Raw genomic sequence first — 26797 nt, forward strand, 5'->3', positions numbered from 1 at the left:
GAGGGAGGGCAGGAGATAGGGTTTAATCCATGTAGCCCCCAGCCAAAGCGCATTTCCCACACAGCCCTGTCAGTTTGAGTAACACACCTGAAAGACAGCAGCTCTGTCAGTGAATCACTTGTCTTTTCACCTCACAGCTCTGTCATTTCCTGAGTTAGGCGTTTTTAAACCAACAAGAAGTCCCACACATCTCCTCTGACAGCTCTGTCACACACACACTGATCAGACATTCACGTACTGAACTCAGTTCTAGAGTCTCTAGTGAAAATTTTGTTGTAATTCAGTCAAATATACATCTAAAACTCACCAAATCAGTCCAGAATTCATCTCCTTTATGTTTTTAATACCATTTTACCAGAAGTAGAAACTGTGAAACCTGTTAAAGACCAGCTCCGATGAAAATGGCTTGTTTTTTTTACATGTTCTTGTGGCATTTTTCTGATGATGGAAGAAACATCTAAAGAAAATTAAGCTCAAAATTCCATCTCTCAGTATTGATTTATTTCAAACATTGTAATGACAGAGCTGTGAGGTGAAAAGACACACACTTGTTAACAGACATTTTGTCAGAGTGAAAGTTTGAAACGCTTTGCAGGCCCCAGTTGGTGTTTAACCCCTTGTGCTATCTTAGATGACCCCACCCTTACATTGACGTGTTCTCCCTACCATGACAAAGGTGGATAAAGGTGGAAAGATTTCATGTTATCCATGGACACCAGTGAAGATCACAAATCATTGAAGAAAAAAGGAGCGCACTGTCTAGTGGGTCTAGATGACCCAACTCCCAATGTTAAAGTGTTAAAGTGCACAAGGGTTCAATTCGGTCATTTTTTCCTGAATAGAAAATGAAATCACGATTGAGGTTCCTAAAACGGCATCCAAAAAAACATATGGAACAATCTCCACAGGACGCATGAGACCAAGATGGGGATGTTCACTGCGAATGCTGAGAACCGGATCCACTCTGAGGCTACATTCACATCGGGCATGTGATGAAAACGCGTTTAGCCCATAATGTTCACACTAGATAAGTAGGGAGGAGCTTCTCATTCTTTTTTTTTCTATTGTTTACTAGCGCGTGTCCGCCACCAGTTGGAAGAGGCATGGTGCAAAATATTGAATCGCTGCAAATCTCGTGAATCTTGCTCCAGGCTTTTCGAAATCCTGATTGGTCGAAGTTTAACTTAGTTCAACTTTCTTTGTACATGCTAGTAAAAATGTTCATAGCTTAACGGAAGAGTTTTGGAGAGTTTTACATAGACTTACATAGAAGTGGCTGCTTGAATGTGCGTTGGAGAGAGCAGTGTGAACGCAGCTTTAGGCTGAGTGTTAGATGGATAACAATGAAACCATGATTCTGTCTTCGTCAAGAGTCATTTGTCCCAAAGACAGAATTAAGAAACTGCAGTGTTGCTTCAATCCACCAAAGTCCAGAACTCTTTTGGAAACATTTAGGTTGGAATTATTGTCCTTTGAATTGAGTTATATTAACCCTTGTGCTATCCTAGGCACTTTAACATTGAGAGTTGGGTCATCTAGACCAGTGTTTTTCAACCTTTTTTGAGCCACGGCACACTTTAACCTTGACAAAAATCCCGCGGCACACCAGCATCCAAAAAAATAGATAAATGAAAAAAAAAAAAAGCTCAGTCTGTATTGATCTACAGCCGCTCTGCAATCTCACATGCATTTTTGTGGTAATTGTTGCAGAAAACGCTGGAAGCTGCAGCTGTTTTTTCTAAAAGATGTATTAAAAATTAAGTCAAAAGATTCAAAAACTGTTTGATGTGTGTTCGTTGTTTTAAGACGTTAAGAGGAGAGACTCATTGTGCGCTAAAACAGTCACTTTACTGCATCATGGGAGATGTAGTGCCCGTAATCCGCCGACCGTAGAAAGACCAGCGTCTTTGAGCTTCATGGTTTTGTTCACTTGTTCCAGTCTGATACCAGATTCTGTGGAAAGCTACACCGCTAAAGACGAACTTTACTTGGTATTTTTGTTAGAACAGAGAGACTTTTTTGCGCTAAATCGAAACAAGGAAGTGAATACTTTAACCACTTCTGATTGGTCAGACTGATGACATGTGATTTAGCCTTCAAGAATGATTGGTGGAGACAGTTAAAGGGGCGGGACTGTTCCTTACGCACTTATAGCTGCAGCTAAATCGCGGTATCCCGTTATTCTAATCAAAATGTCTTTAATAGAATCATATAAACACAAAGAAAAAATAATTTTATGATATTTCACATTCTTAACTTCTCAGTGTTTTATCAGGGTCTGTTTGGATGAACAAAGAGCTGATTTCCTGGAGATGGAAAATGTTTTAGATCAGTTAATGAGGGCAATTTCTCACGGCACACTTGACCATCTCCCACGGCACACTAGTGTGCCGCGGCACACTGGTTGAAAAACACTGATCTAGACCCACTAGACAGTGCGCTGAACCTTTTTCTTCAATTATTTGTGATCTTCACTGGTGTCCATGGATTACATGAAATCTTTCCACCTTTATCCACCTTGGTCATGGTAGGGAGAACACATCAATGTAAGGGTGGGGTCATCTGAGATAGCACACAGCGATGGTCGAGCATTGACTGCAGCCATCTTTGTTTGTGTGCACGCGCATGTGCGTGATTTTTGGTGGCGCACAAAGGTTACTTTCACACACATGTCACCTCAGTCTAAACGATCCATCGTGTCAGCGAGACAATCAGGCTTTTGAGCTGAGAAGCTGAAGCCCACCCAAAGCATGCACACACTCGTGCACGCTCATCCATCCACTCACTTCTGCCACCATTGTGGCAAGAGCTGTCACTGGCAGAGAAACAGTGTGACCATGTTGATTAGGCCGACCTTTGGGCCAAAGAGTGGAAATATGCTGTCGGGTCTTTACAAAAATACATAAGCTCTCACTTCCAATTAGTCAGCGAGCAGCCGGAGCTCAGACAGGCGAGCGCATGCCAACTCACTCGCAGGCCTCTCCTCCTGTCTGTAAACACAGGCCGCTGCCCTTTTCGCTCCGCTCACCTGCCGAGTACGCTCAAATATTTACGCCTGGATTTCATAGTTCAAGAGACATCACAGAACTGTTTGGAACGGCGCGGCCTTCAGCAGCCGCGGCTCAGACGCTGCGATGACTGAGCTGGAAACAAAGCCGTGTGGACAGGAAACTTTGAACTTCTGAGAGACTTTGTGGCAAATTAAGGTGATGAATTGCTCTGGTTGTTTTGATCAACTGGTTTCCAGCAGCAGCTGTTTTCACTGAAAACTGACAAATTAGCTCAGAGTTTAGCGGCTGAAGGCCTGCGCAGAGACGAGCGGGGTGATTTGTGAGCGTGGCTGGACTGTTTGCAAGCAGGTTTTTCACAGCAACTTGGTAAAGTGATCACTTTAGTGAATAGAGCGGAGCAGACTGAGACAGCAGTGATGACACAGGACTGAAGGGAAGCAAAGTTCCAGATCCAAAGATTTCTCAGAAACTCCCAGGGAGCTCACAGATCTCCTCTAACCTTTTTTGTTTTTTTTCCATCCGCATGTTTACCTTAATCACTTTGACGTATGAGTTATTATTGAGTGACAATGCTGTTTATAAATGATGATTTTTGTCAGCATGAGTGAAAAAGCTACCAGGACCAGAGGTCAGTATTTCTATCAGGTAAAAAAACAGAATAAATTGGCGAAAGAGAAGTTTTACTAGTAATTGGTTGTAATACTACTGGATATTTTAGCAAAAGTCCATCCTAAGCTGTGAACCTCTAATGGAATTTGTTGCTTCTTGTTTTTACTCCACCAGAGGGCAGAAGAAGTCCCATCTTTGGTTTGGACCGTCATCTTCTGCATGGACAGAAGTCAGAAACCACAGTCAGTCAGTATGATGTCTGTTTGTTGGTTGAACAAGGATCTGGACGTGGTTGTGAGGCAGCAGCTGCAGAAGTGACCACATTTTTTATGTTAGCATTAATGCGAAGCAGGAAGGATCCAATTTGAATACTAAGTCAATCAATGTGTCTGAATGTAGTCTTAAAGACCCACTTCAATGAAAATGGTGTTTTTAACATGTTTCTTGTAGCATTTTTTCTGACAAACAGATAAACAAATGCTGTTTGAAAAAGAGTTTGTTTATGGCGTACAAACTTTCCTGGGAGGGCCTCAAGCGCCGCTCCATCCTGATGCATTCACTTGTAGATGAATAGATCCATGTATGTCTATGCCTTGCCTGAACTGTCATCTGACTTCAGTAATTCTCGCCATTTTTGTTGCACCTGTAATTTTTGCTTGGGGGTGTGAGGGGCTGTAAGCTAGCAGGAGATCGCGTAAACAGAGCAGAAACTATGACACAGGTTCTTCAATTTTGGCTGTTAATGGCATCATCACCATTAAAAGACCACTGGGACCACTTTTATAATATCTCAAAAGATGATCAGAGCAGGTCTTTAAAAATGTTGGAGAATTGTATTTTATTTTTTTGAATATTGCAGAATAACTTGCTCAAATCCTTAAAAATATCCTCATATTATGTCAATATTTTCTCATTAAAATAGAGCATAAACACAGTGGCAGTTGCACGTATAGTTTAGGACAATGGAGATAGCAGATGTTGGCCATTGTAATCCTAAAAATCAGTTTGTCACTCCAAGCCAAACGCTTTGGTCTCTAGACCTTTGACCTTATTGTAGGGCGCCATCTTCAGACAAAGTGTCAGATCACGGCACAGATTTATTTTTACCGTAGTTAAGTTTTAGCAGACTCATCCTTGGAGATTTAAGTTCATGTTGGTTGAATCTGGAGATTCAGGTCCTGAAAAGTCAGGAAGTCAGGACCAGGAAGTCAGGACCTGAATCCCCCCCCCCAGCCCCACCATAGTGGCAAATACTCCTTTCAATGACCTGCAGTGGGAGTGGGGAGTTATCTGATCCTGGTGGGCGTGGGTTATTTAATGATGCTTTATTTTTCCTTTCGTTAGAAATAAATGAAAATATTTAATTAAAAAAAAAAACGGAAAAGGCTTTCACCTCAGAAAGACGCGTGTTCCTGCAAAATGCAAAAAGCAGCTCATGAACTGACAGCTGAGGAAGACAGCCTGGCCGGGGATGTGGGAGGAAGAGGGAAAGGTGCACGATTGTTTGGAGCTTGGACTTGTTGGGTTTGGCTGAAGCATTGACGTGAAAGCGTGAAGCCAAGAAACCTGTGACCTAAAACGAGTCTGCCTGGACCTCCATCTAGGGATGACCACAGATTGAGATGAACCAATGGAAATGGTTTCCGTCCATCAGAGGGGTTTTTTTTGTCTTTGAAGGATGCGACTTTATTTCCTTCAGTCCTTACTTCTGAGCTGAAGCAGCATCAGTCAGTCTGTCATGTTGTTGCGTGTGAAGAAACAGCTATTATCAGATAACCAGACAGCAAGGACTCTGTGTGATTCGTAGCCGTCTCTTTGCCACTAATGATCTATCTTTCCTGTCCTCTTGGGAGCGCCGTTCTATTGTTGATACAGCCCATAATTTAGATTTATCCTCTGGGTAAATAGAGAGCGGTTTGTTCAAGCTCTTGGAAGAACACAGCCTTCAAATCACTTGATCATTAATCCACACATTGTTTTATTTAGTCCCAGCTCTCAGCAGCTAGGAGCCAAGGTGGGGGGTGGGGGGGTGGGGGGGGGGGGGCACCCAGGGGTCAGACACAAGCGCTCCACTGTGAGCCCCAGTGCTGCCGGGGTAGGAAGGCCCGCAGGCTTCAGGTGGTGCTGAAGATGCTGGTGATAGAGGCAGACGCAAATCTACCATGGGTGGTGCTTACAACCCTCAAAGGTCAGGTAGGAGGGGCTGTCTACAGACATAAACCAAGAAAAGCTTTGATCCTCACTTAAGCGAAGATGCTCAGATCCTCTGGGGTCCTGGAGACGGCTGGTGATTAAATCGAGAATCGAGAAAACTTTAATCTGAGCTGATCTGCAGATTAACAGGCTGCTGCTGTGGCAAAATCGGAACCGGACAAAAGTCTGACGGCGTTTTTGTCCCATAAATCAAAGAGAACAAAACTCCCACTCGTCTAACGAATCCAAGTCCGGTGGGTTTTCAGAGCTACAATTGAAAAAACAGATTTATTTTAAGCTTAATGCTCATTACTGAAGCTCTTGTGGTAAAAGACAAAAAAAAGAAACGGTTTGCTAGATAAAATCCTGCAGCCTACACAGAAAAAATGCACAATGGAGATTTAATGTCCATCTATCCGTCTTCCATTTTAGGTGACAGGGTTGCTGGAGCCTATCCCAGCTACTATAAGGCAAAGGCTGGGTAAGCACTGGGCAAAAAATGTAATATTCTATGAAAATTTCAGACTTTGACAAAACTCTTACTTAAATGAATTCTCTTTATATGAATTATCCAGAAAGTCAAACTGACTAAAGCTTTGGGGATCTAGTTATTTAGGCGCCTTTTAAAACTGAATTCTACAGTAAACAGACGTAAAACAATCAAAATAAGTAAATATATAAAACCGTTCACGGAAAGTCTTTTTATTAAAATAAACAGCCAAAGCGAATGTTTGTAATCTGGCAGAAAAACTGATGGGAAAGCTGATGGTATTAAAATACTGAGCAAAAAGAAAACAGCACATTGAAATCAAAAAGCATTTTAATCTGGATCTCATCAGCCCCTAAAATAAAGTTAGCACAACCTCATATGAACAGCAAGAAACCACAACTGTCACAGGTGCTAACAAAGTACAGACGGAAAAGGACACCAGTACTGAAAAAAGACCTGCTCAGCAGAATCCCTGATGAGTGGAAGAGATCTCTCACAGAAGGAAAACAGCAATCAAACTGCATAAGACCTCAAAAAGACTTTAAAGCTGCATGTCAAATTCTGCTAGCCTCAGTTTCTGCACACACAAATAAAAAAAAGTTCAACAGTAAAACATGAGCAAGGCTCCCAAAAGGATTTAAAGCAATCACTAAAGTTTTTTCAGCAAGAAGTCACTCATAAATTTCTCAACTGTGAAACACGGTGGCAGTGTGCTAATGATGTGGGCTTGTTTCAAAGCTATGATCGGATAACTTGACGGAACTCTGTGCCATAAGCAGGATTTACAAGAATGAAGTGAAAAAGAACATTAACCTAGTTTGCACAAAAAACTGAAATGTCCAAAAGAAATAGCAAATGTATGCAATAACTCAAAAATGGTGATGGGCAAAAGGAAAAAAAAATCTGTGCTGTGCTATTTATTTGAGGAGCTCAGAAGATTTAGAATATCATTGTCAAATGTGTGAATATCAAAGAAAGCAGCACATTTACACCAGAGCAATAAGAAGAAAAAAAAACAGAAAAGTTTCAGAATGAGTCTGTGGATGTGGACCTGACAGCTAGAAAATGTCTGCTTACTTCACAGAACACAAACAAAACTGCAGAGAAGACTGGAAGGAAAAAAAACACACACGTGAGTTGAATTGATCATATTTTGCAAGCTGAAAAAGATTTATTTCTGTAAAAAAAAAATTTTTTCAGAAATTAAAACCAGTTAGACCTAATTTAAATATAAAATATAAAATTTGTTAATGTAAGGATGTCTTTATGACATTTTATTTTATTTGCTGTGTAAGTGAATTTAAACAGTCTGCATGTGCTAGCATCAACTCAGTTCTGAGCCACAGCTAGTGCTTCTTGCTGGTGCAATGTAGCCTAAATGGTGGTAGGCGGGCGCCTGTGTTTGGCAGCGGAGCCGCCACCAGTGTGTGAATGTGTGAGTGAATGTGTGTGTGACTGGGTGAATGGGTCTGTGACTGTAAAGCGCTTTGTCCTTGTAGGAATAAAGGCGCTATATAAGTATACGCCATTTACCATTTACCATTTAAATAATAATGTAATTAAAAGCATTTTTCCATAGACTTGTCAAAGTTCTTTTTGGTGTCTAATTTTATGAAACGGCAGGGTCTGGTACAAACATTTGTGTTGTCTTTTCGCGTATTGTTCAAAAAGTGTTGATTTGGAACCAACATTTTTTAATTGACATTTAGGCTGTTTGATTCTGGTTAAAAACTTCAAAATCATCATTAAAACATTCCTGGGAACGATTTTAGAAAAAAAAAGAAAGAATCGTCATATGGGGGACTTTAAACGTCTCTCTGATCAAATCTGTCTATCTCCAGCATGTACTTTATGCAAGCAAGTTTGCTTTGCTTTAATTTTGTAGTCTTTAACCCTTGTGCTATCCTAGGCACTTTAACGTTGGGAGTTGGGTCATCTAGACCCACTAGACAGTGCTCTGAACCTTTTTTCTTCAGTGAATTGTGATCTTCACTGGTGTTGATGGATTGCATGAAATCTTTCCACCTTTATCCACCTTTGTCATGGTAGGGAGAACACGTCAATGTAAGGGTGGGGTCATCTAAGATAGCACAAGGGTCAAGGTTGATATCTGAGAGCCATTTGACCTGATCTTCCAGAGCTCTGTTGTGTCAGCAGCTCTACATGCTGCTGTAATTTTGTCAGGAAAAAAAGAAAAAGTAAACCTTGGACTATTTTCTCAATGAATAAAAAAAAATGGTGAGAAGTCCAAGTGTTTCTGGCAGATTTGGTAAAATCAGTTGCTAAAAAAAAAAAAAAACGGTTATTCCCACGGGTGTTAGCTGGATTGTGGCCAAAGAGTTGCTCTGCAGGAAGGATTTAGAAGCAGCGCTGGCCTCAAAAATCTGCAGAGGCCAGAAAGACAGTCCTGGATGCAAACAAAAACAAAGTGCAAACCGCAAGCCATCGCAGTGGAGGACGGTAATAATACAGAGGGAAGTTTACATTTTGTAAAAATATGAGTTATTTGTCTTTGCCTTGGTTTACGGCTGGCTGAGCCAGCTGTGATGAGGGAGGCCATTCTTTCAAATGTTTCTGCATGTGGACCACAGAGCGGCCAACACCCCTGTCTATCTTTAGAGCAGAGAGTGCACCCAGGAGCTGTCAGTCCAGCCGCCAAAACCCAGCCTGCTAAAACTGTCCAGACCCCCAAGCTCTCGCAGCATCGTGCACACGCGCACACACAGCTGCTCCGTCACTAAAGGAGGAAGTTTATCAGGCCCCTGCATCTTCAGCTGAGCTTATGTAAGAGAAGTTCACCCAATGGAAGAATCTTTCTTTCCAAAATGTAGGCAGACGGAGGGAATATTTATCCACTCTGAAACTCAACTCGGTACCTAATTTTTCTTGGACTCTGTCTTTGTTTTTCCAAGCGCTGGAAACTGTGTGTAAAAAAAAAGGTCAAAGAAATACTGGTTAATAAAAAAAACGAAACGATCTGCGTTAAATTTGTGAAATAGAAAATTGCTGCTGCTGAAAAAAAAGATTAATGACTGAGTCTGTGGGCTTTGCAGCAAAGCACTTAATAAATTACTGCAGGCAATAATGGAGACGGTGTTTTTGATGGTTTGTGTTGGTTTCAGACCTCAGAGTCCCTGATCCGACTGTGGCTCTAATCTCCTTTATAAAAGTTACTTCAGAGGTTCTGCGGGAACCTTAAGGGGAGGGGGCAGTAAGCAGCCTCCCTTCTCATATTTATGAAATTTTCTTAAGCCATGAAAAACTAGTTTTTGCCTTTAATGAGGGCAGAAGGTCATGTTATCCTACATCACTATAGTTATAAAAACAATTTAAAAAGATGGAAACTCTAAAGACACAAATGTAAAATATTTACACACATCTTTGGTTGAGCAAAGAACTTCTGCCAACCGCCGCATACAGTTGTAAAAACCTCCTTTATTATTTTTTGTGTGGATTTTAACGTTCTATAATCAGAGTGTAGCATTACAGACCTAAACGTTTGGCCCACTCTTCCACAGAAACACCCACACTCATGTCATTAAGTCATTTTATTTCAGAAAGAAATGTGCTTTTATTGTTAAAGATAATGTTTACATCACTCTGAAGGTTTTCCCAAGAAACGCTTGCCAAGATGGCGGTCTTGTAAGTTGGATAATAACGCCTTGTCCCTTCCGCGTAAGATAACATAAAGAGAATAGAATGAAAACAGTTCAAATGTGAAATGTTATTGATGTGGGCGTGGTTTCATGTTTGCCTGAACAATTCATGAAGGCATTGTGCACAGATATAGGTGTGCAGTTGCATGTTTGTATGTGTTTGCATGCATACACGCAATCCATGAATATATATTTGTGCATGAAATCACATGTATATGCACGTCAAAGTATATTAGTTTTCATATTTGTGTGTGCGTGTTTGTGTTGATGCATTAATGTCTGTCTGAATGTAATGTCTTTGTTTGCCTGAATGGGAGCTTTTAACCAAATCTCTAACGTAGATGTGAAAAAAATCGGTTCAATTGTGTACAAATATAATTATGTAAATGTTAACGTAAACGTATTTGTGTTGGTTTGTAAGTGTGACTGTAAAAAGACTTGTAATTTTGTACACACATAAGTGTGTGTGCATTTTTGTGTGTATGTGAAATGTTTCCTTTATGTCTTTTTTGTCTCCACCTACAATTAAACCCCAGTGACGAAAAATAAGATGCACAAGAGATTTTTATGAATAAACCTTTCATTTTTTCAAGAGTTTTGAGCCTCCACTTTAGAAAAAAAGTTAAACCTTTCCTCTTTACTTCCTGCAGAAACCAGTGGTTAATGATAATTCATTCAATAATCACTTCTTTTTTTTTCTTTTGGCTAGCTCTCAGCCTTAGCTCTCTGTTCTTCATCATCACATTTTCCTCCTTTTTGTCAGATTGCGTTTCTCTCATGTGCGAGCAGAGAACACAGACGTGTGGACGTTAAGCTGAAAGTCGTCTGAAGAGCCATGAGTGTGACCACCGAGGAAAAAAGGAAAAACTTTCCTTCCCCTGTGCCAAATCTGTTGTAAATGTATTTATTTTTGCAGTAGATGTTTTGCTTGTGAAGCTAAGACAGATTTTCTGGTCATGTGATGAAATGACGAGGTTTGAAATTCAAAATCACTTCCTATCTGTGGAAGAATGTAGATTTACATCCAAAGCATTTGTGTTCATTTGTGTTTTACATTTAAAGAGTTTTAGGCAACGTTTTCACAAAATTCCCCAAATGCTGCTTTTATGGATGGTTTCATGTTGCAATAACACAAAAGTTATAGGGCATGGGGGCTTAACCCTTGTGCTATCCTAGGCACTATGAAAAGGGAGTGAAGTCATCTAGACCCCACAAGACAGTGCGCTGAACTTTTTGCTTGAATGATTTGTTAACTTGGTTTCCATGGATAATGTGAAATCCTCTCCACCTTCTTTTTCATGAAAGAAAGAAAGAACACGTCAATGGTCATCTTGACCCCATAGGATAGCACAAGTGTCAAGAGAATAGGAGTAGCAATAGCCTTTCAAACCTGTTCAAAGTGTGGTGATTGTAAAGTTTTTTGATTTTTTTTTTGACAAAATAGCAGAACATTTTGGTCTTTTAATAATAATGTTACGAAAAAGATACAGTTTTTCTTGTCTTATTGTTAACATTTTACTTTTTCTGAATGTTTGAAGTTCACAACAGATAACTGTCTAAACTCAAAAAAAGCTCAGTTACCATCTTCAAAAGGGAAAAAAATAGTTAGGATTCCTGGTCTCTGTGCTTCAAATCATAACAGTTAAAGAGCTGTAACACAAGAGATATTGAATGTGAGTGAAAAGTAAATACAATTAAAAAAATGTCATTATGTTACTGTTCAATCTTCCTGGTCGTGGTCACAGGAGTGGAGGGGAGGGGCCTAACCCTGCTGTCATCAGGTGAAGGCTAAAGGGGTGGATCCACGCAGTTCATCTGAACTTTCACCCTAAAAGCACTAAACTGCCCGGAAACTTCAAATACATCTAAGACACTATAAAGTAAAAAGCTGCAAAAGTCGTATAAAACATTGGCTTAAAGTGCAGTGAATCACTGAAAAACAATGACAAATGCTAAATGTAAAACATACCGAGCTTGCTGTAAAAATGCTGTCAGATTAAATAAAATAAAATGTTACTTCTTAAAAAGAAAAACAAAATTAGAGCAAAAGATTCAAGATAACAGAAAAAAACAGTTTAAGTCTGTTTTCTAAACAAACAAAAAAAAGGAAGTCCAAAGCCATTGAAATGTCTCAGAGGTGAAATTCAAATAACTGATAAAATGATAGAACATATAAAAATGTAAATATGGCTGAGTAATACTTCTGAATAAATAGAACAAAGAAAAAGCTAAACACTAATAAAATTCTGCATTAAACGATCATTTGGCTGAGTCAAAATAAAATAAAAATCTCTACAGTAAATTTAAAAAATATATAACTAATTACCAAAAATGCAGAATAAATAAGCCAAAGAAATATATTTAAATAAGATTTTACATTCTAAATAAAGCATAAAAGCTTGAAATAATTTAACCATTGCAAAAAGCGGTTTTAATGCTAAAAAAGGTGAAAATTTTTCTGAAACTAATTAATAAAATACTGAATTTACTGAAGAAGATTATGTAAAACAAACACAAGATGTTACATTTATTATTTTATTTGCCCCTTGATTATTGTGTTAACATTGAGTCAATTGCAAGTGCAATAAATTAAAACACAGACCTCTTGTATGGATTACATTAAATCGTTACAAATTGTTCATATATTAGTTTGGATTTTGTCTTAAGTGTTATCCACTAAAAAAAAATAATTCGATTCTTACTTTAACTCTCTAGACACAGAAGATCTGGCATTCCTTGAAACATCTGAGGTTCTCCAACAGCCTTTTTGATGGATGAAGATGAAAACTACATTTTCATTTTCAAACAATCTGCTTTCCTCCTGCGTTCATTTGTCTTCCTTTCGGGAGTAAACAACATAAAACTGCAGTTCAGCTGCTGACATGAAAGCCTATTTAGTCCAGGGGCTCTGATTGTGTTCAGAGCAGAGGAAACACGGAGGCGTCTGTTGATGCTTCAGCTCACGTGTCCGCTGGCCTGTCCTCCAGTCCAGTCTGGGTTCACTGAGCATGCCCAGAAAGCAGAGCAGACTCCAAGCAGGAAAACATGTGTCTGTGAGGATGGAGGAGAATCATCCCGACGTGACGTCACTGCAGTGTTTCAAAGTAAGCATGAAAACCATTTTACCTTCAAGCCTCCTTTAATGGAAATGTCATCTGAAACATTCACACTCATTGTATCGAACCATATGTTACATTTAGGTGAAACACGCAGATATTAGCTTTAAAGCTTAACAGGAGTTTTGGAAATTGTATTTTGTTCGACATTAATGTCTTCTCATTTTAGATTTTCTTTATACTCAGTCTGACAAAAAAGGCTCAGGACTAAAAATGAAAATAGGTTTTGAATAGTCTTAAAAACTGACATTTGTTGTACTTGTAAATTTTTAAAAAGTCCAACAAAACTAAAATAGTTTTGAAGAAAAAAGATGTTTGTCTTTTTTTACATAAAAGCTGAAAAGAAATTTTTTCACATTTTTGAACCATTTTTATTTTTTACAAATTATTATTTCACATTCATGCTTCATTTTTTACGCCTTACAATAACAACAAGTTTACTTTATGTAACGCAAAGCTTGGGCACCTATCATTCTCATGTTAATATTTTATTGTCTTATTTGGACAACAGAAGAAACAGAAAAAAAATCACATTTTTATGTATGACAATTTCAAAACAAATTTATTTTTTTATTGCCCTTTATTGCTTTTTTTGTCTTAGCTTTTGGAGAATTTTGATGTATTGAAAGCTTAAATTGAAAGCTGTGACCACAAACAAAACAGTAAAAGCACATTTCATTCTACAAATGTTAGTTTTGTCTGTGAGCGCCTAAAATGCATTCTTTTACTGAAAATCTGAGAAATCAAAGCTCATTGTCTTTTAAAATAAAAAGCGTTTTTAGGTTTCTAATCAAAAGCATCTAAGATTCCGTTAAAAATTAATCAATTTTAAGAAAAAGTGTTCTTTAAGTCTTTAATGTTGATTCAAATTATTTGTTATGTTGAAAAATAAAGCGTTAAAATGTTTCGTTTTAACCATATAAAATTCTAGATACATTGTTTTATTTTAAATGTAATTTTCCTGAATTTGTCGTGATCACGTGCACTCTGTCACGCGGACCTGAAGTCAATCAAAACTAGCCATCAGACTTGTTCAATATGATTGAAGAAAAATAAAATAAGTTACAAGTTATTAAAAGTGTGTTTCCAAATGCCTAACGAAGCCCAAAAAAGAGCTTGAATGTGACGTCAAAACCAGCAAGAAGGTCACATGACCTGCCGGAGGTTTCGGCTGCAGAGGTCCCGAACCAGAACCGACAAACCCACAGCTGAGACCCGGTCGTGAAGTTCCACTTTCACACTTTAATGTCATCTAAAGCCTCCGCGCTCCCGCCTCCTGAGCTCCAGCGGGGCCGCGCACATTTACAACAATAATAATAATAATATTATTATTAATAACAGGCAGGAAACAGTCACGTGTTACAACATGGAGAGGCGCGCGGTCAGTCCGCATGGGGCAGCGTGCGCCCTTCCTTTGCGCGCTCGGACCGCTTAAATTAATAAATAAGGGAATCACAAGCATGGAGATATGTACACCTGTGCAACGTCACACCACCGGAGGTCCACAGGACGGAGATGTGCACGTACGTGGCTGCAGCCCTCTCTATCAGCTGTCCGAGTCCACGTCGCTCTTGCTCTCGCAGCTCTTCTCAGTCTGCGCGCGCTGGTTCCACTTCTGCGGGTTCTCCGGTTCCTCTGAGGAGGAGCGCTTCTGCCGCCGCCACTTGGCGCGTCTGTTCTTGAACCACACCTGTGGAGACACACGCACGAGCACATCAGTTTACCTGTCCACGCACGAGGCTAAAAAAGGCGCGTGTATCATTTGTTTCATCATTTGTTTTCTGTTTCATCTGTAACTCACTATTTGAGCACGAAACCCCATCATTTCATCTGCTCTAATTACACGTGTCTTTCTCTAATGATTACATGTATATTTTATATTTCTATATTTTCAATTTTGGTGGAAACATATTTGTTAATCTTGCAAATAATGTTAACAGACCGATTTTCAGTGGAGAAATTCAAGTGTTTTGGCATTTTGTTTGAAAGGATGACATTTATTTTTAGTTATCTTTTAAATAAAGTTTTTGGCTTATTAAAACAACGATATCTTTTCAATCATTTCTGTCAGAAATGTATATAGCATCTAAAAAATGTATTTTTGTACCAGATTAATGCATCAACGATGTACAAAAGATCACATTATCTGCTGAGTTTTGCAATTAAATGACCCACAAATAAAACGAAATTTGAAGGATTAACTTTGATTAATGATCATTAATAATAGCCTGTTGATAGCAAAAGTGTGTTTGTTGATTGATTCTGACTTAAAATTGTATGTATTTTTTCGGTAATTTAAAAAAAAAATTTTGACCTATAGTTCATTAATTTTAAGGATTCAATTCAATCAAATTCCAAACAAAATGGAAAACTGCACCAAAAGGCAGTTTTTATTAGTTATCATTAGTATTATTATTATTATTATTTTTATTATTATTGTATTATATCGTTTTTGTTGTTAAAATTATTATGAATGGTTTTGACGTCATCGCTTACCTCCACCTTTTCCTCCCTCAAATGGACCTTCCGCGCGAGCTGCTCCCGCGTGCCAACGTCCGGGTACTTGGTCTCCTGAAAGAGCCCCTCCAGAGCCTCGAGCTGCTCGTCGGTAAAGATGGTGCGATGCCTCCGCTTTCTGCGGCAGTGCAGCTGGTTCAGAAGCTGCAGCTCCGTGCGCGACAGGCTGCCCACGTTCACGTAGGACATCATGTGGTGCGGCACGGGGGAGATGAGCACCGAGCCCGGGCTGTCGTAGCCTGCGTAAGGGGGGAGACAGAGGGAAAGGCTGATGCGTCAAAAAAGAAAGGAAAACTCACATGAACCGCAGATCTGCACGTTTTTGCGCAAACTGTTTACTTTTGTCTCTATAAGCGCCTGCGCCAGGCTCCGCATGCGCGTCAAACCAAAGTTTGTAAAATTCTTGGTGACGTTTTTGCAGATGTTTTTTAAACCCAGAATTACGCAAACAGATCCGTGAAGAGGAGCAGCGACTCCGCAACAAACCTGCGGGGATGCAGGGGCACTGCTGCGGGCTCAGGCCTCCCACGGCCCCGCAGCATGGCGGCGCCCCCCCGGCGCCCTGAACCTGCAGCTGTCCGTAGTAGTAGCCGTTATATCCGATCCGCGTGCCGCTCACGGAGTGAACCCCCGGCGGGGACGGCCCGCGCGCGGCCGGGTACAGTCCGCCGTAGTCCCCGTAGACCGAGTCTGCGAGACCGGACAGCAGCAGCGGGCCCCCGCGGTGCAGCAGCAGCGGCTCCTTGCAGCTCGGCCGTCCGGACAAGATGCTGTCGATGCTGAACATCCCTGCGGGCATGACAGGAGCGGGGCTGGAGGGGCGCGAATAAGTCCTGCTTTAGTTTCCCGGGAAAAAAAAGAATCCAAAATCAGTAAAAACCCGACATGGTCACGCGCTTCTGTCGGTCCTCTTCGCGTGAACTGCTCTCCTCAAGATGACTGAAGTTTTGAAGAGGCCGACCTCGAGTGCAGCTCCTCTTATAGCCCGTGACGTCACGCGCGGAGGTCGAGCGAGTCTCTGTGTATTGAAAATTAATTCAATTAAGATAATCCGCACTGTTTGCGGGGATGAGGTGCCGCTCAGACGAACTCTTCCTGCGAAATTAATCCGATTATTCGGTTGTTTGGATGCTGGCGACACGCGGCCTCTCTCTGCAGAACCGGACCGGTTTGTCTCAGTTCTGAAATGAAGAAGACCCAGGCTGGAATCTGACGGGATGCTCACTGATTCAGGGGGGCTTCCTGTCGGACTCAGACTCCCCCCGTGCATCCATCCAGACCCCCACTGGGACCCGATAACAGCACCATTATCGCCTCCATTCAGCCCGATAAAGGGAACATTTATGCGGCTAATCACCTGTGCGCGCGCGGTGCGCATGCACAGATGTGGATTCCCGCTGTAGATAAAAAGTCAATCAAGACTGAAAACGTCGTTTGGATCGACATTTAATGGAGTGATAAAGACTCATTTCCGGGAAGCTTTGGATATTTTGAAAATGTTTTTAATCTGATTTATTATCCTGAAAGATTTTCTGTGAATATCCTAATTTGGTTTAAAACAATCGAGGGTTTTTTTTTTCTGATAGCAGCGACACAACAGTAAAATTTAATCTGCGCGTAAAACGGTGCCACTTTCTGCGTTTATTCCTCTTCAATCCGCACAAAAATGTTGTTCTGTTCTGTTTAATTCTGTAGTGAATTAGTCAAGCTGCAGAGCAGAATATAAATCTTGAAAAGGCTCCTTCACTCACAACTGAGGTTCCAAACACAGAAGTGTTCAACTAAAAATATTTAACTAAGAAAATGCCTTCAGAGTTAAAGTAACATTTCTATTTCAGGAAATTTTGTCCCCTGTTTTTGCAGCTGCTCAACAATAAAGTAGCCATATTTTTAAATCAAATAAAAAAAATGTATCCAGAAATTATCCGATCTGGTTCTGATTCACTCTCCCACATTTATGTTTTCCTCCGTGGTTCGTTCAGTGTCACGGTGGTGACCCAAACCCGTTTCCTGAGGTTTGGGGGGCTCGCACACATCAGTCAGAACACACAGTTTTCACGCTGCGTAAAAGGGAGGCCCGTGAACATTCGCAAACATGAAAAAAGGTGCGTATGGAGCGCCAGCAGAAACATTGCGGCCCGCAGCTTTGCGCGCAAAAGGACATCCGAGTCTGCGTGTCAAGGAGCTGGATGAGGATGCTCTGCACATTCGCTCTCCTCCGGAAAAAGTAAAAAATGTGATGGTGATTTGAAACAAAAGACAAACAAATTGTTTATACTGCCCCGTTTACCTAGGTATCAAACAGCAATGTCGAGCGACGCAGAGACGTTTTTTGTGCGTGAATCAGATCAAAATTAAATGCAGCAGAAAAATCTTTAAATCCAAAAATTAAAGGTGTTTCCTCAAATGACACAAAAGTGCTTCTTTTGAAATTATTAATTTCCTGAAGTTTCATGACATTTCATCAGCTATAAATGATTTAAAAAACATCCATTTCAAAGTCATGAAACTCAGGATTTTACAAAGAAATGCATAGAACATTTTTCTAATTAAATTGACAAGAAATGATGAATTTCAAATGTAAAAAAACCCGCAACTTTTATTCAAGTTGGAGCCTTCCCAAACTGTCATTCTGACACTGCGTGAAAGTTTGATGATTCTGATAAACTTCAACATGATAAAGCTTGAGGTTTAACCTTTTTTTTTCTCTCCACTGGATGGAAGCAAAGCAGGAAGACCACAGCAACTCAACAAGGAAACATGTTGTTACAAATGATACACAAGCAAATTCATTTGAGTGTTTTTTAAGTAAAAATGCTCAAAAAAATGTTAACGTTTGAATTAATTCTCAAATTAGTATTTGAAACTAAACTAAAATCTATTCGAGACAGATTTAAAATTTTGGTCCAACTCACTGTTTCATTGGAAGATTTGTTGGGAAAGCTTATTTGTAAATGTGCGGCCTAAAAAAACATTTGACAAGCTTTTTTCTCAAGACAGTTTGTCAAATCAATGCAGATGGTTGCAAATGGTTTAGTTGACGATCACAAGACCTGTTTTACCTGACAGGTAAAATTTCACATTCAGTTTGACCTTAATTGATCTAAATTACATGTAATATTTTTGCTTTAGGGTTAAAATGTCTTAAAATGAACTTAGATGTGAATTAGTTTTTTTAAATAAACTGAATTATTTGTCATTTTAGTAGTTAATGTAGATTCACAAAAATTTGCAACATCTTTCAAAGTAAGAGCAATATTTTTTAATTATTCTTATTTTGTAATAAATCTCTCACAGTCCACAAAACCTCTGTTTAATATTTTCACACTAATTTTGTGAATTCTCTACTCTGGGTACACATAAAGAAGAATCGATTAATTAAATCAATTCATTCTAATGTTTATTATTATTTTTTTATTATTATTATTATCTCAATTGATTTGCTTTTGCACCCCTCGTAAAGGTCATTTGGCAAACTGCAAGTCCTACCTCTCTGTATTTGTTCAAATGTTGCATTTTCTCTTTGGTTTTAAGAATTTTAAAAAACTTCATCTGCTACGACTGTGGCTCCTAACCGCAGACGGAGGAGCTGAAGAACGAAGCTCCGGTGATGGAAGCAGCAGCTGAAGACCCTCAAGACCAATTTGGGCTCTTCAGCAGCGACACAATCAGGATCCGAAAGGGAAGAAGCATAGCTTTGTTATGCATAAAACAATTTACGGTACGTCTTTTTCTTTCTGCTTTAGGAGGTCACAAATTTAAACGCTCCCTAAAATCAAATGACACCAACATGACAGACATTTCTGAGTTAAACCTCACTGTGGAGAAAAGATGTTCTGAAAACAAACAAATCGAGGTCCTCTTCAAATTTCTGCATTTTAAACAACAAAGTGCTTTTTCTCTGGAGGCAGTGCAGGTTTAGGGCTCATATGAATACAGAGCCCGATCAAAAAGGATGCAAACATTTTCCAAATGGCTGCGCCGTACCTGCTATTGAGCCGTCCCTGTGTCCACTCATTTTATTTTCTGCTTAAATGGTTTCAATTCAGCACTAACATCATGCTGTCAGAGGACAGAAATGGCCCGGTCGCTCTCTTTCAGCGATCATCAATCATTCATTATAACTAGAATCCATCAACCAATCCTGGTAATTACTGATTACAGACACACACACACACACACACTGCCCTGTGACTGCTTGTCACATCAGGAATCAAAAACACATTTACACATTAGAGGCTCTGGAACATGCTCCCTGCGTCCGCCTTTAACAGAGGTGCTATACTTAACACACTTTGGAATTATAAGAAATTCAAATGAGCTCTGCTGGCTGGCAGCAACATAATGGAACCTAGAATTATTCTATCAAAGCAAGGCGGCAGGCGCAGCCGGGCAGTGTAGAATTTAAACTTCAGCTCCGTCTGAACACAACATAGCACTTTAACGCGTCTTTAACATTTCTCTGACACCCCAGCGAGCAAAAAACCCTGAGCCTACACGCATTTACATCCAGCTCCATCACTTCTAATCACTCTGACTGCAGATCAATAAGTCTGCTGCGGCCTTAATGTGCTCAAGATTAGAGTTTTAGTGTTTCAAACATGAACTCATTAATAATTGATGTGAAAACATGGTTCAAAATATAACAAATCTACACTTTTGAGGAGAATTTATTCTCCTGTTTAACATTTCAAAAAAATCTTTGAAATTTAACCCTTTTGAACAGGAATTAATGAAGATCAACGTGAAAAAAAAAAACCAGACTGAAAAACTCATAACTTTCCATCTCAACTGAAAAAAGATAAAGTAAAATAAAAAAAAGGAATTAAAAAAAGAAAGGAAAACATAAATTAAAGTTATAACCACGAGCAACATTGTTTGGCGCCCCCCATCCCCATCTCCCGTTTTTACCTGCTACTAAATTCTATTTTTCTATTTCCTTGGCAACACACGTGTTTGACGCCCACATCCCCAATATAGTCATTTCGTATATTATATTGTTTCATTTATCTCGAGCCATTCATTGCTGTATTACATTTTTTCAATTTAAAAAAACAAACAAAATGCAAACAACAAAGGAACGCCACTTTTGGGAGCTCGCCACGCTAACAGTGTTTAAAATCTACAATCATGAAAACCAAATTTTCTTCCAAAGTAGCTTCTCAATGATGCTCGAGGAGTTAGGAGGTGATGGATTGAAATTCCTAGAAGGATTTTTAAGGATGGTTTTTAGGAGAATGCAAAATGATGGCCTCTTCCTGAGGTCAAAGGTCGTTGTGGTTGTAGACTTAACGTGGTGTTGTGTGTGCGAAATTTCATGAAGATCGCTTGAACAAAAGTTTTATTTTCCCCCATTGTGAGGAAATGTTAAAATCGCCAAATTTCACAGTTTGATTCAACATGGCCACCAAGCTGTAGGTTGTGTGACCATCCCATAATAATCTTCAAGTCTCCCACGGACATCCCCAACACGCAATTGTAAACTATGCATAAGCAATTTTGACCCCATTCATCTTTTTGACGGTTTTGCCTGCTTCGATGTCATCATTCTTCTTTCTTTATTTATTTATTTTTATGTATATTTTGGGTGGGGGTGGGGGGGGGTCGTTTCACCATGTCAAAAACTCATTTTTATCATGGGTGTTTGCACACTTTTGTTAAGTTTCTTCGAGCACATGTGGCAGGGGAAAATTTACGATCAAATGCACAGTTAGAAAGAAACTGGTCCTTGCAGCCCAGGACTCCTGCAGGACATAAGTATGGACTTGCATCATGGGAAAATGACTGAATATTCAAGTATATCCTGTGCACAGTTTAATGTAAGTTGACATAATCGTGCAAATAAAGTGGAAACATTGGGAAAAGGGAAAAGTGCAGTCACACCGGGGAAGACAACAAAAAATAACGTGACATAAATTTAGTCAAAGAACAAAAAAAAAAGAAAGATGTGCAGCCAATAAAGTCAGTGCCTGTGAAAAAAAGTTGAAAAAACAAAGTTTCAGGAAAGTCAAACGTAAAGCTTCATCTTTCTTATTTTCCTCCCAAACAAAACATCTGCATGAACACTCGCTTAGTTCACTTTTTTCCTCAGAGGTTTGAAATGAAGAAAATCCATCCTCTGCTGAAACAACAGAAAATCTGTTGAACTCAGACTCTGCAGAGGATTTATTAGTCACACAATAATTTAGATTTTTATCATGGAGGTCATCTAAGAAGAGGATCCTGCTGGGTCAAATGTGACACTTCATGTTGGTTCTAAAATAAACAGGAATGGATGCATCATTCAATTAAATCTACTCTTTCCCCTCTTGATGAAATGGAGCAAAACACCTCTGTGGATCGGTGCTTGATTGCTCTTTTCTTAAGTCATCAAATCAAGCCGTATTTCACAGGACGGATCGGCACTTTGACGTGAAGCAGCTGCTCCTCATCATGCCTTTCTGCTTCCTGCAGCTCTGCTGCTCACCAACACCGTCGGCCAAATCCCAGATCAACAGATCCCAGAGGCATCGTCTCTGTCAGCTCCCATATTTTAAATCTGCTCTTCCACCACTCCATAAATCAAACTTTATTTATCTTGCAGCTTTCATATATTAACCACTGTAATGAAACGCGTACATATGAATATAATGGCATACAGGAGCCAAAGAAGCACCGTCGTGAACTTCGGCCTGCATGGAAAAATCCAACAATAATTTAAATAAAGCAAAATAGAAAATATTATAAGGTAAAAACATTTTTAAAAAATGCCAGTGAAACCATAATATGTTGAATAAACACATTCCTCTTGAAATTTTGATTTAAAAAAAGCATACTTAGGAGCAACCTATACGAGTGGTCAGTCTGCATTTATTTTAGCTGCTCCTTACATAGTACTGTCGTTATCATGCAACCAAGACGATTGACAGTTTTGAGAGTTTTTAAAATACAAAGCAGATTAATTATCATCCATTAAAACATTACCTTTATTCCTCAAACTGAGAATTAGCATGACAAAAGTTGGTAATCAGGTCGACCTTTATTCCTGCTCCTCACTATGTGTGAATCAACAAATCAGCTGATAAATGTCACCTCAGAGACACTTCCTGTTAGATAGGGTTGAGAGTAGATCATCTAAACCTTTAAACCTACTTTTATTCAGTTTTAGCTTGGAAAGCATAATTATATTGGTAATATTCAGTAGTACTTACTATTCTGCATCATCAGTGATAATTTTAAAATCAATAAATCAAAGTCATAAGGCCTAAAGCAACTTTATTTTGAAGCTGCAACTAAAATCTGACAGTAAACTTTCATTAAAAATGCCCTGTTTTCTTGTCCTAACTGCAATCATCCTAACCTTTGCTCTCATTTTGTTGCATTTGTGGCCAAATGCAGTGAAGCACCATGCCTCAGGATGGTGCAGACGTCAGAATCCAGTTTGTGATAGTAGTGATGGCTTCCATAAGCATACATATCCTATTACAGCTGTAAGAAACCAGAGATCTGACTTGGATTTTTAAACATAACTCGTGATTTTTTTCTATGAAGATCACTGGGATGACAGGCCAGCATGTGACAAAGAGAACGCAAAACAGTTTAGGTCAATCCTCCATTTCATCTGGGAGAGTTGACAGGAAATAATAAGTGTGCTCAGAGATGAATCTAAAGTTTAACCCAACTAAAAAACACATGAACAACCAAGAATAAACATTTACAAGTTTAAATGTAAAATTTTCTGCTTGACAAGAGCAAAATTTGTTAAAACTGAAAAGAAAGAAGAGGGGAAAAAAAGGAGCAACCAGTAAAAACCCATAACGACAAAAATGTGTTCTGTGGTCCGCCTGGTTTGTGATATATTCTACAATATTTAATAAATAGGTCTGGGTCCTTAAAAGGGTCTTGGAGGGTTTGCAAAAGTACTGGAAACAAAAAAATAAAAATAATTTAAACATTTAAATTATATCCTAAAAATGCTAAAAATAAATACTGAAAAGTTTCTAAAATTCCAATTAGCTGAAAAAAACAAGAGAAAAACAACAGAAGCTTAAAAATATAGATTAAAATGCTTTTATTGTAAATGCTAAACAAAAACAAACAAGTAAGCTGAATAACACTACATTACATTAGGACTGCTAGTGAGCATGCAAACATTAAAAACACAATCCTAAATAAGAAGCTGTATTTTAGGTAACAATGTTACTTAAAAACTCAAAATGACAATGAAAAAAGTCAAAAATGACTAATTAAAATGCTAAGCTATGCTAACTGATAACCTCTTTGTTTTTGTTTTTAATTATTATTATTTTTTTAAGTTAATAAAAGAAAAAGCCATTAAAATTCCTTTTCTTTAGCTTTAGCCTGGGCTTTTTCAAAACTTTCTACACAAGAAAAAAACTTTGTAAAAATGTGTGGTGAAATCAATTTGAATAAAATATTTCAGAAGCCAACAAAGTGCTTAACCCTTGTGCTATCTTACTGGGTCCAGATGACCCCCCACCCTTACATTGACGTGTTCTCCCTACCATGACAAAGGTGGATAAAGGTGAAGAGGATTTCATAGACACCAGTGAAGATTCAAGAACAACTTTATCGATCCCCGAAGGGAAATATAGTATCACAAATCATTGAAGAAAAAAGGTTCAGAGCACTGTCTAGTGGGTCTAGATGACCCAACTCCCAATGTTAAAGCACAATGGTTACCACCAGTTCCACTATTAATGTCATTCCAATGGATTCTGATATCGGCGCAAAGCTGCTTGTTTTACCGTTGGAATTAACTGCATAACCGGCGAAGAAGTTACGATAGAGCGTGTGTCATTTTGCTGTCGCCGGCGACAGCTCCGATGTAAAAGGGCTACTTCTGAGTCTTCGCCGAAGAAGAAAGCAGTTCCCTGTGGCAGAGAATGAAGCTGTAATTCTGTCATTTGAGATGCTTAGTGAGAATTTCAGCACGGTGGAACCTTCAGGGTTTTTTTTTTTTTTTTTGGTTTCCGGTCTGCAGCAGCTCACAGGTGAGTCCGTTTCAGGTGTGATGGCTCACAAACAAAACAGCGCCGGTACAGAGACGGGGAGCACGGCTCAGGCCTGAAACACAACCAGATTGTTGAAACCTGGGAGATGTCTACCCGGCCAGCACCTGGTCTGCACCGGTCCCGCCCTCCCCTGTAACTCAATCTAAAAGCTTAAGTCTTGTCGAGCTACTGGCAGAGGTGCCCCATTAATCCAGCACAGGTGCCAAAGAGCCCAGTTACCCCTCTGTGGGGGAGAGGACTTCAGACCCCGATGGGGCAGATTTGTGGACATTTTCCTGCATGCTTGTTTATGAGCCTTCAGGTTTTTGCTGAAGGCGCAGCAGAAGTCTGCAGGAATGTGACTCTAGATGCGAAAGTGGACGGAGGGTGCGTGTAGGGGGGGGGGGGGGGGGGGGGGGGACTCTTGTCATCATAATCATGTAAATCCCTCAAAACCTGAAGGTCTTATGGAGGCAAAACAATGCCTCACTTAAACTCCCGCTCACTTCTTTCCCCTGGAAATTAAATCTGATACCAACAGTGCTGCCTTTGTGATTTACAAATAATTTGACATAGCAGCTAAAACTTTAATATCCACTGATGACAGAATGGAATTAGCTGCATATTTTTCCTCCAAACTTTTGACTTTCTCTGCGCTTGTGTGAGCCTGGGCCCTAATCCCCTCTTTATATGTCAGAGTATTAACCTTCATCAGGAACACGCTCTCGCATGGGCTGCCAGCCGGCTGCGAGAACCCCACCGTGAGGCGAGGGCTGCTGTTCCCCCCTGGCCTGAACGTGGCCTTTGTTGGAGGGGGCTGCGGGGGCTGGAGCACCATGCCAGCATGTGGGGTTATCCAGGAGCCTGAGAATCAATCCAGTATTACAGATAAGCCTTGTAATAATTACCCTCATTAGGGGTAACTGGAGCGTGGAGATGACCAAGGCGCACATTCCCCCGGACGTTGGTCGTATACATAATTTAGTAATCCTGGAAATGCATATTAAAGCCCCCCACCTGTCTATCCCCGCAGCTGAAAAGTGTCAGAGCCATGCCCGGCAGCTCTGTGCATCTACGCCAGGAGTTTCAGGGTCAACTTCCACCACCCCCCAACGCCGCCACCCCCTCTTTTCCTATGTAAGCGCATCAAATTCAATAAGCGCTCTGGCTTCACAGCCACTCCAAACATAACTGTTTTAATCAGTCAGACAAACGTTTCAGCATAAAAAAGCACGACGCTCCCCGCAGACCTTTTTCTGGACTCAGCAGATGTCAAACCCCTTCATGCCTGAAATTAACACAACAGTTTATTATTGTAAACAAAGCCTGCAGCCTCATCGGTTAGAGACCCCCCCCTGTTGTTTTTGGCACATAACTGCGGCAGATTTCTATCTCAGGACGGATAATTCAATAAGTATGGAAGCATTTCAGCTAAAGGCTCGGAGCGGCTCACATGGTCGTGTTATGGTAAATGTAATACTCTTTTAATACGCTTTGATGGGAAAAACATGGGCAATATGCAGATAAATGCAACTTGGAATCAACAGTAATTTTCTTGTGTGCAACTGCTCAGAATCACAACAGCCGTTCAGGTCTCCATCAGGAGTTTGTCCAATAAGTTTACTGCTTCCAGGATTAAGCTAGCCCTGTCCTGACTGGGCTGCACAGAGTTGAAGAAAAGTTGGTGCAAATTGGCAGCAAATTATATTAGAAATCCAACTCAATTGGTAGAGCTTTTATGTTACATAAAGTTCTGCTGAAATCAGACTAAAACTGACCTGATACCTTTGCACGTGTGTCTCAAACATGCAAATAAAGTGCTTTTACATTAGCACGGAATGACATATCCACTTGGATGAGTGGTGGAACTTTTCAAGGAAGAAGATTTTAAAGATCCACTTCCGTTATCTTTTGATGTATTTTTAAAGCATTTCCAGTGGTCTTCTCATCATGATTTTCCATATTTGTAGCTAAAATGAGAAAAAACTGCTGGTTTTTTTGGACATAGTTTCTGCAGAGTGAGCAGGAGTTCATTAGAAATTGTTGTGTTGGTGTAGAGCAACCAAAGAGGTACATGGACCCATTTGTCTGCATGTGGATGCATCGGAATGACGCAGAGCAGTAAGCTGGTGTCCCGCCCAGCGTGTGTTCCACGTCACAAATAAGCCCTTTTTTTCTAACAATATTTTTGGCCCGAATCCCAATTCTTCCC

General features: G+C 39.8%; 1 protein-coding gene across 1 annotated transcript; it reads right to left on the reverse strand.

Moving 5' to 3' along the window:
• Positions 1 to 14297: 14297 nt before the first annotated feature.
• On the reverse strand, positions 14298 to 18165 carry gsc (goosecoid homeobox). Its single transcript, XM_004082152.4, has 3 exons — positions 16079 to 18165; positions 15572 to 15831; positions 14298 to 14765 (listed from the first exon to the last, which is right to left on the reverse strand). Exons 1-3 carry the CDS (start codon positions 16389 to 16391, stop codon positions 14622 to 14624), a joined length of 717 nt encoding a protein of 238 aa, XP_004082200.1. The 5' UTR covers positions 16392 to 18165; the 3' UTR covers positions 14298 to 14621.
• Positions 18166 to 26797: the final 8632 nt, after the last annotated feature.

The sequence above is a fragment of the Oryzias latipes genome, chromosome 22 (assembly GCF_002234675.1).
Source record: "Oryzias latipes chromosome 22, ASM223467v1".
NCBI classification, from domain to species: domain Eukaryota; kingdom Metazoa; phylum Chordata; class Actinopteri; order Beloniformes; family Adrianichthyidae; genus Oryzias; species Oryzias latipes.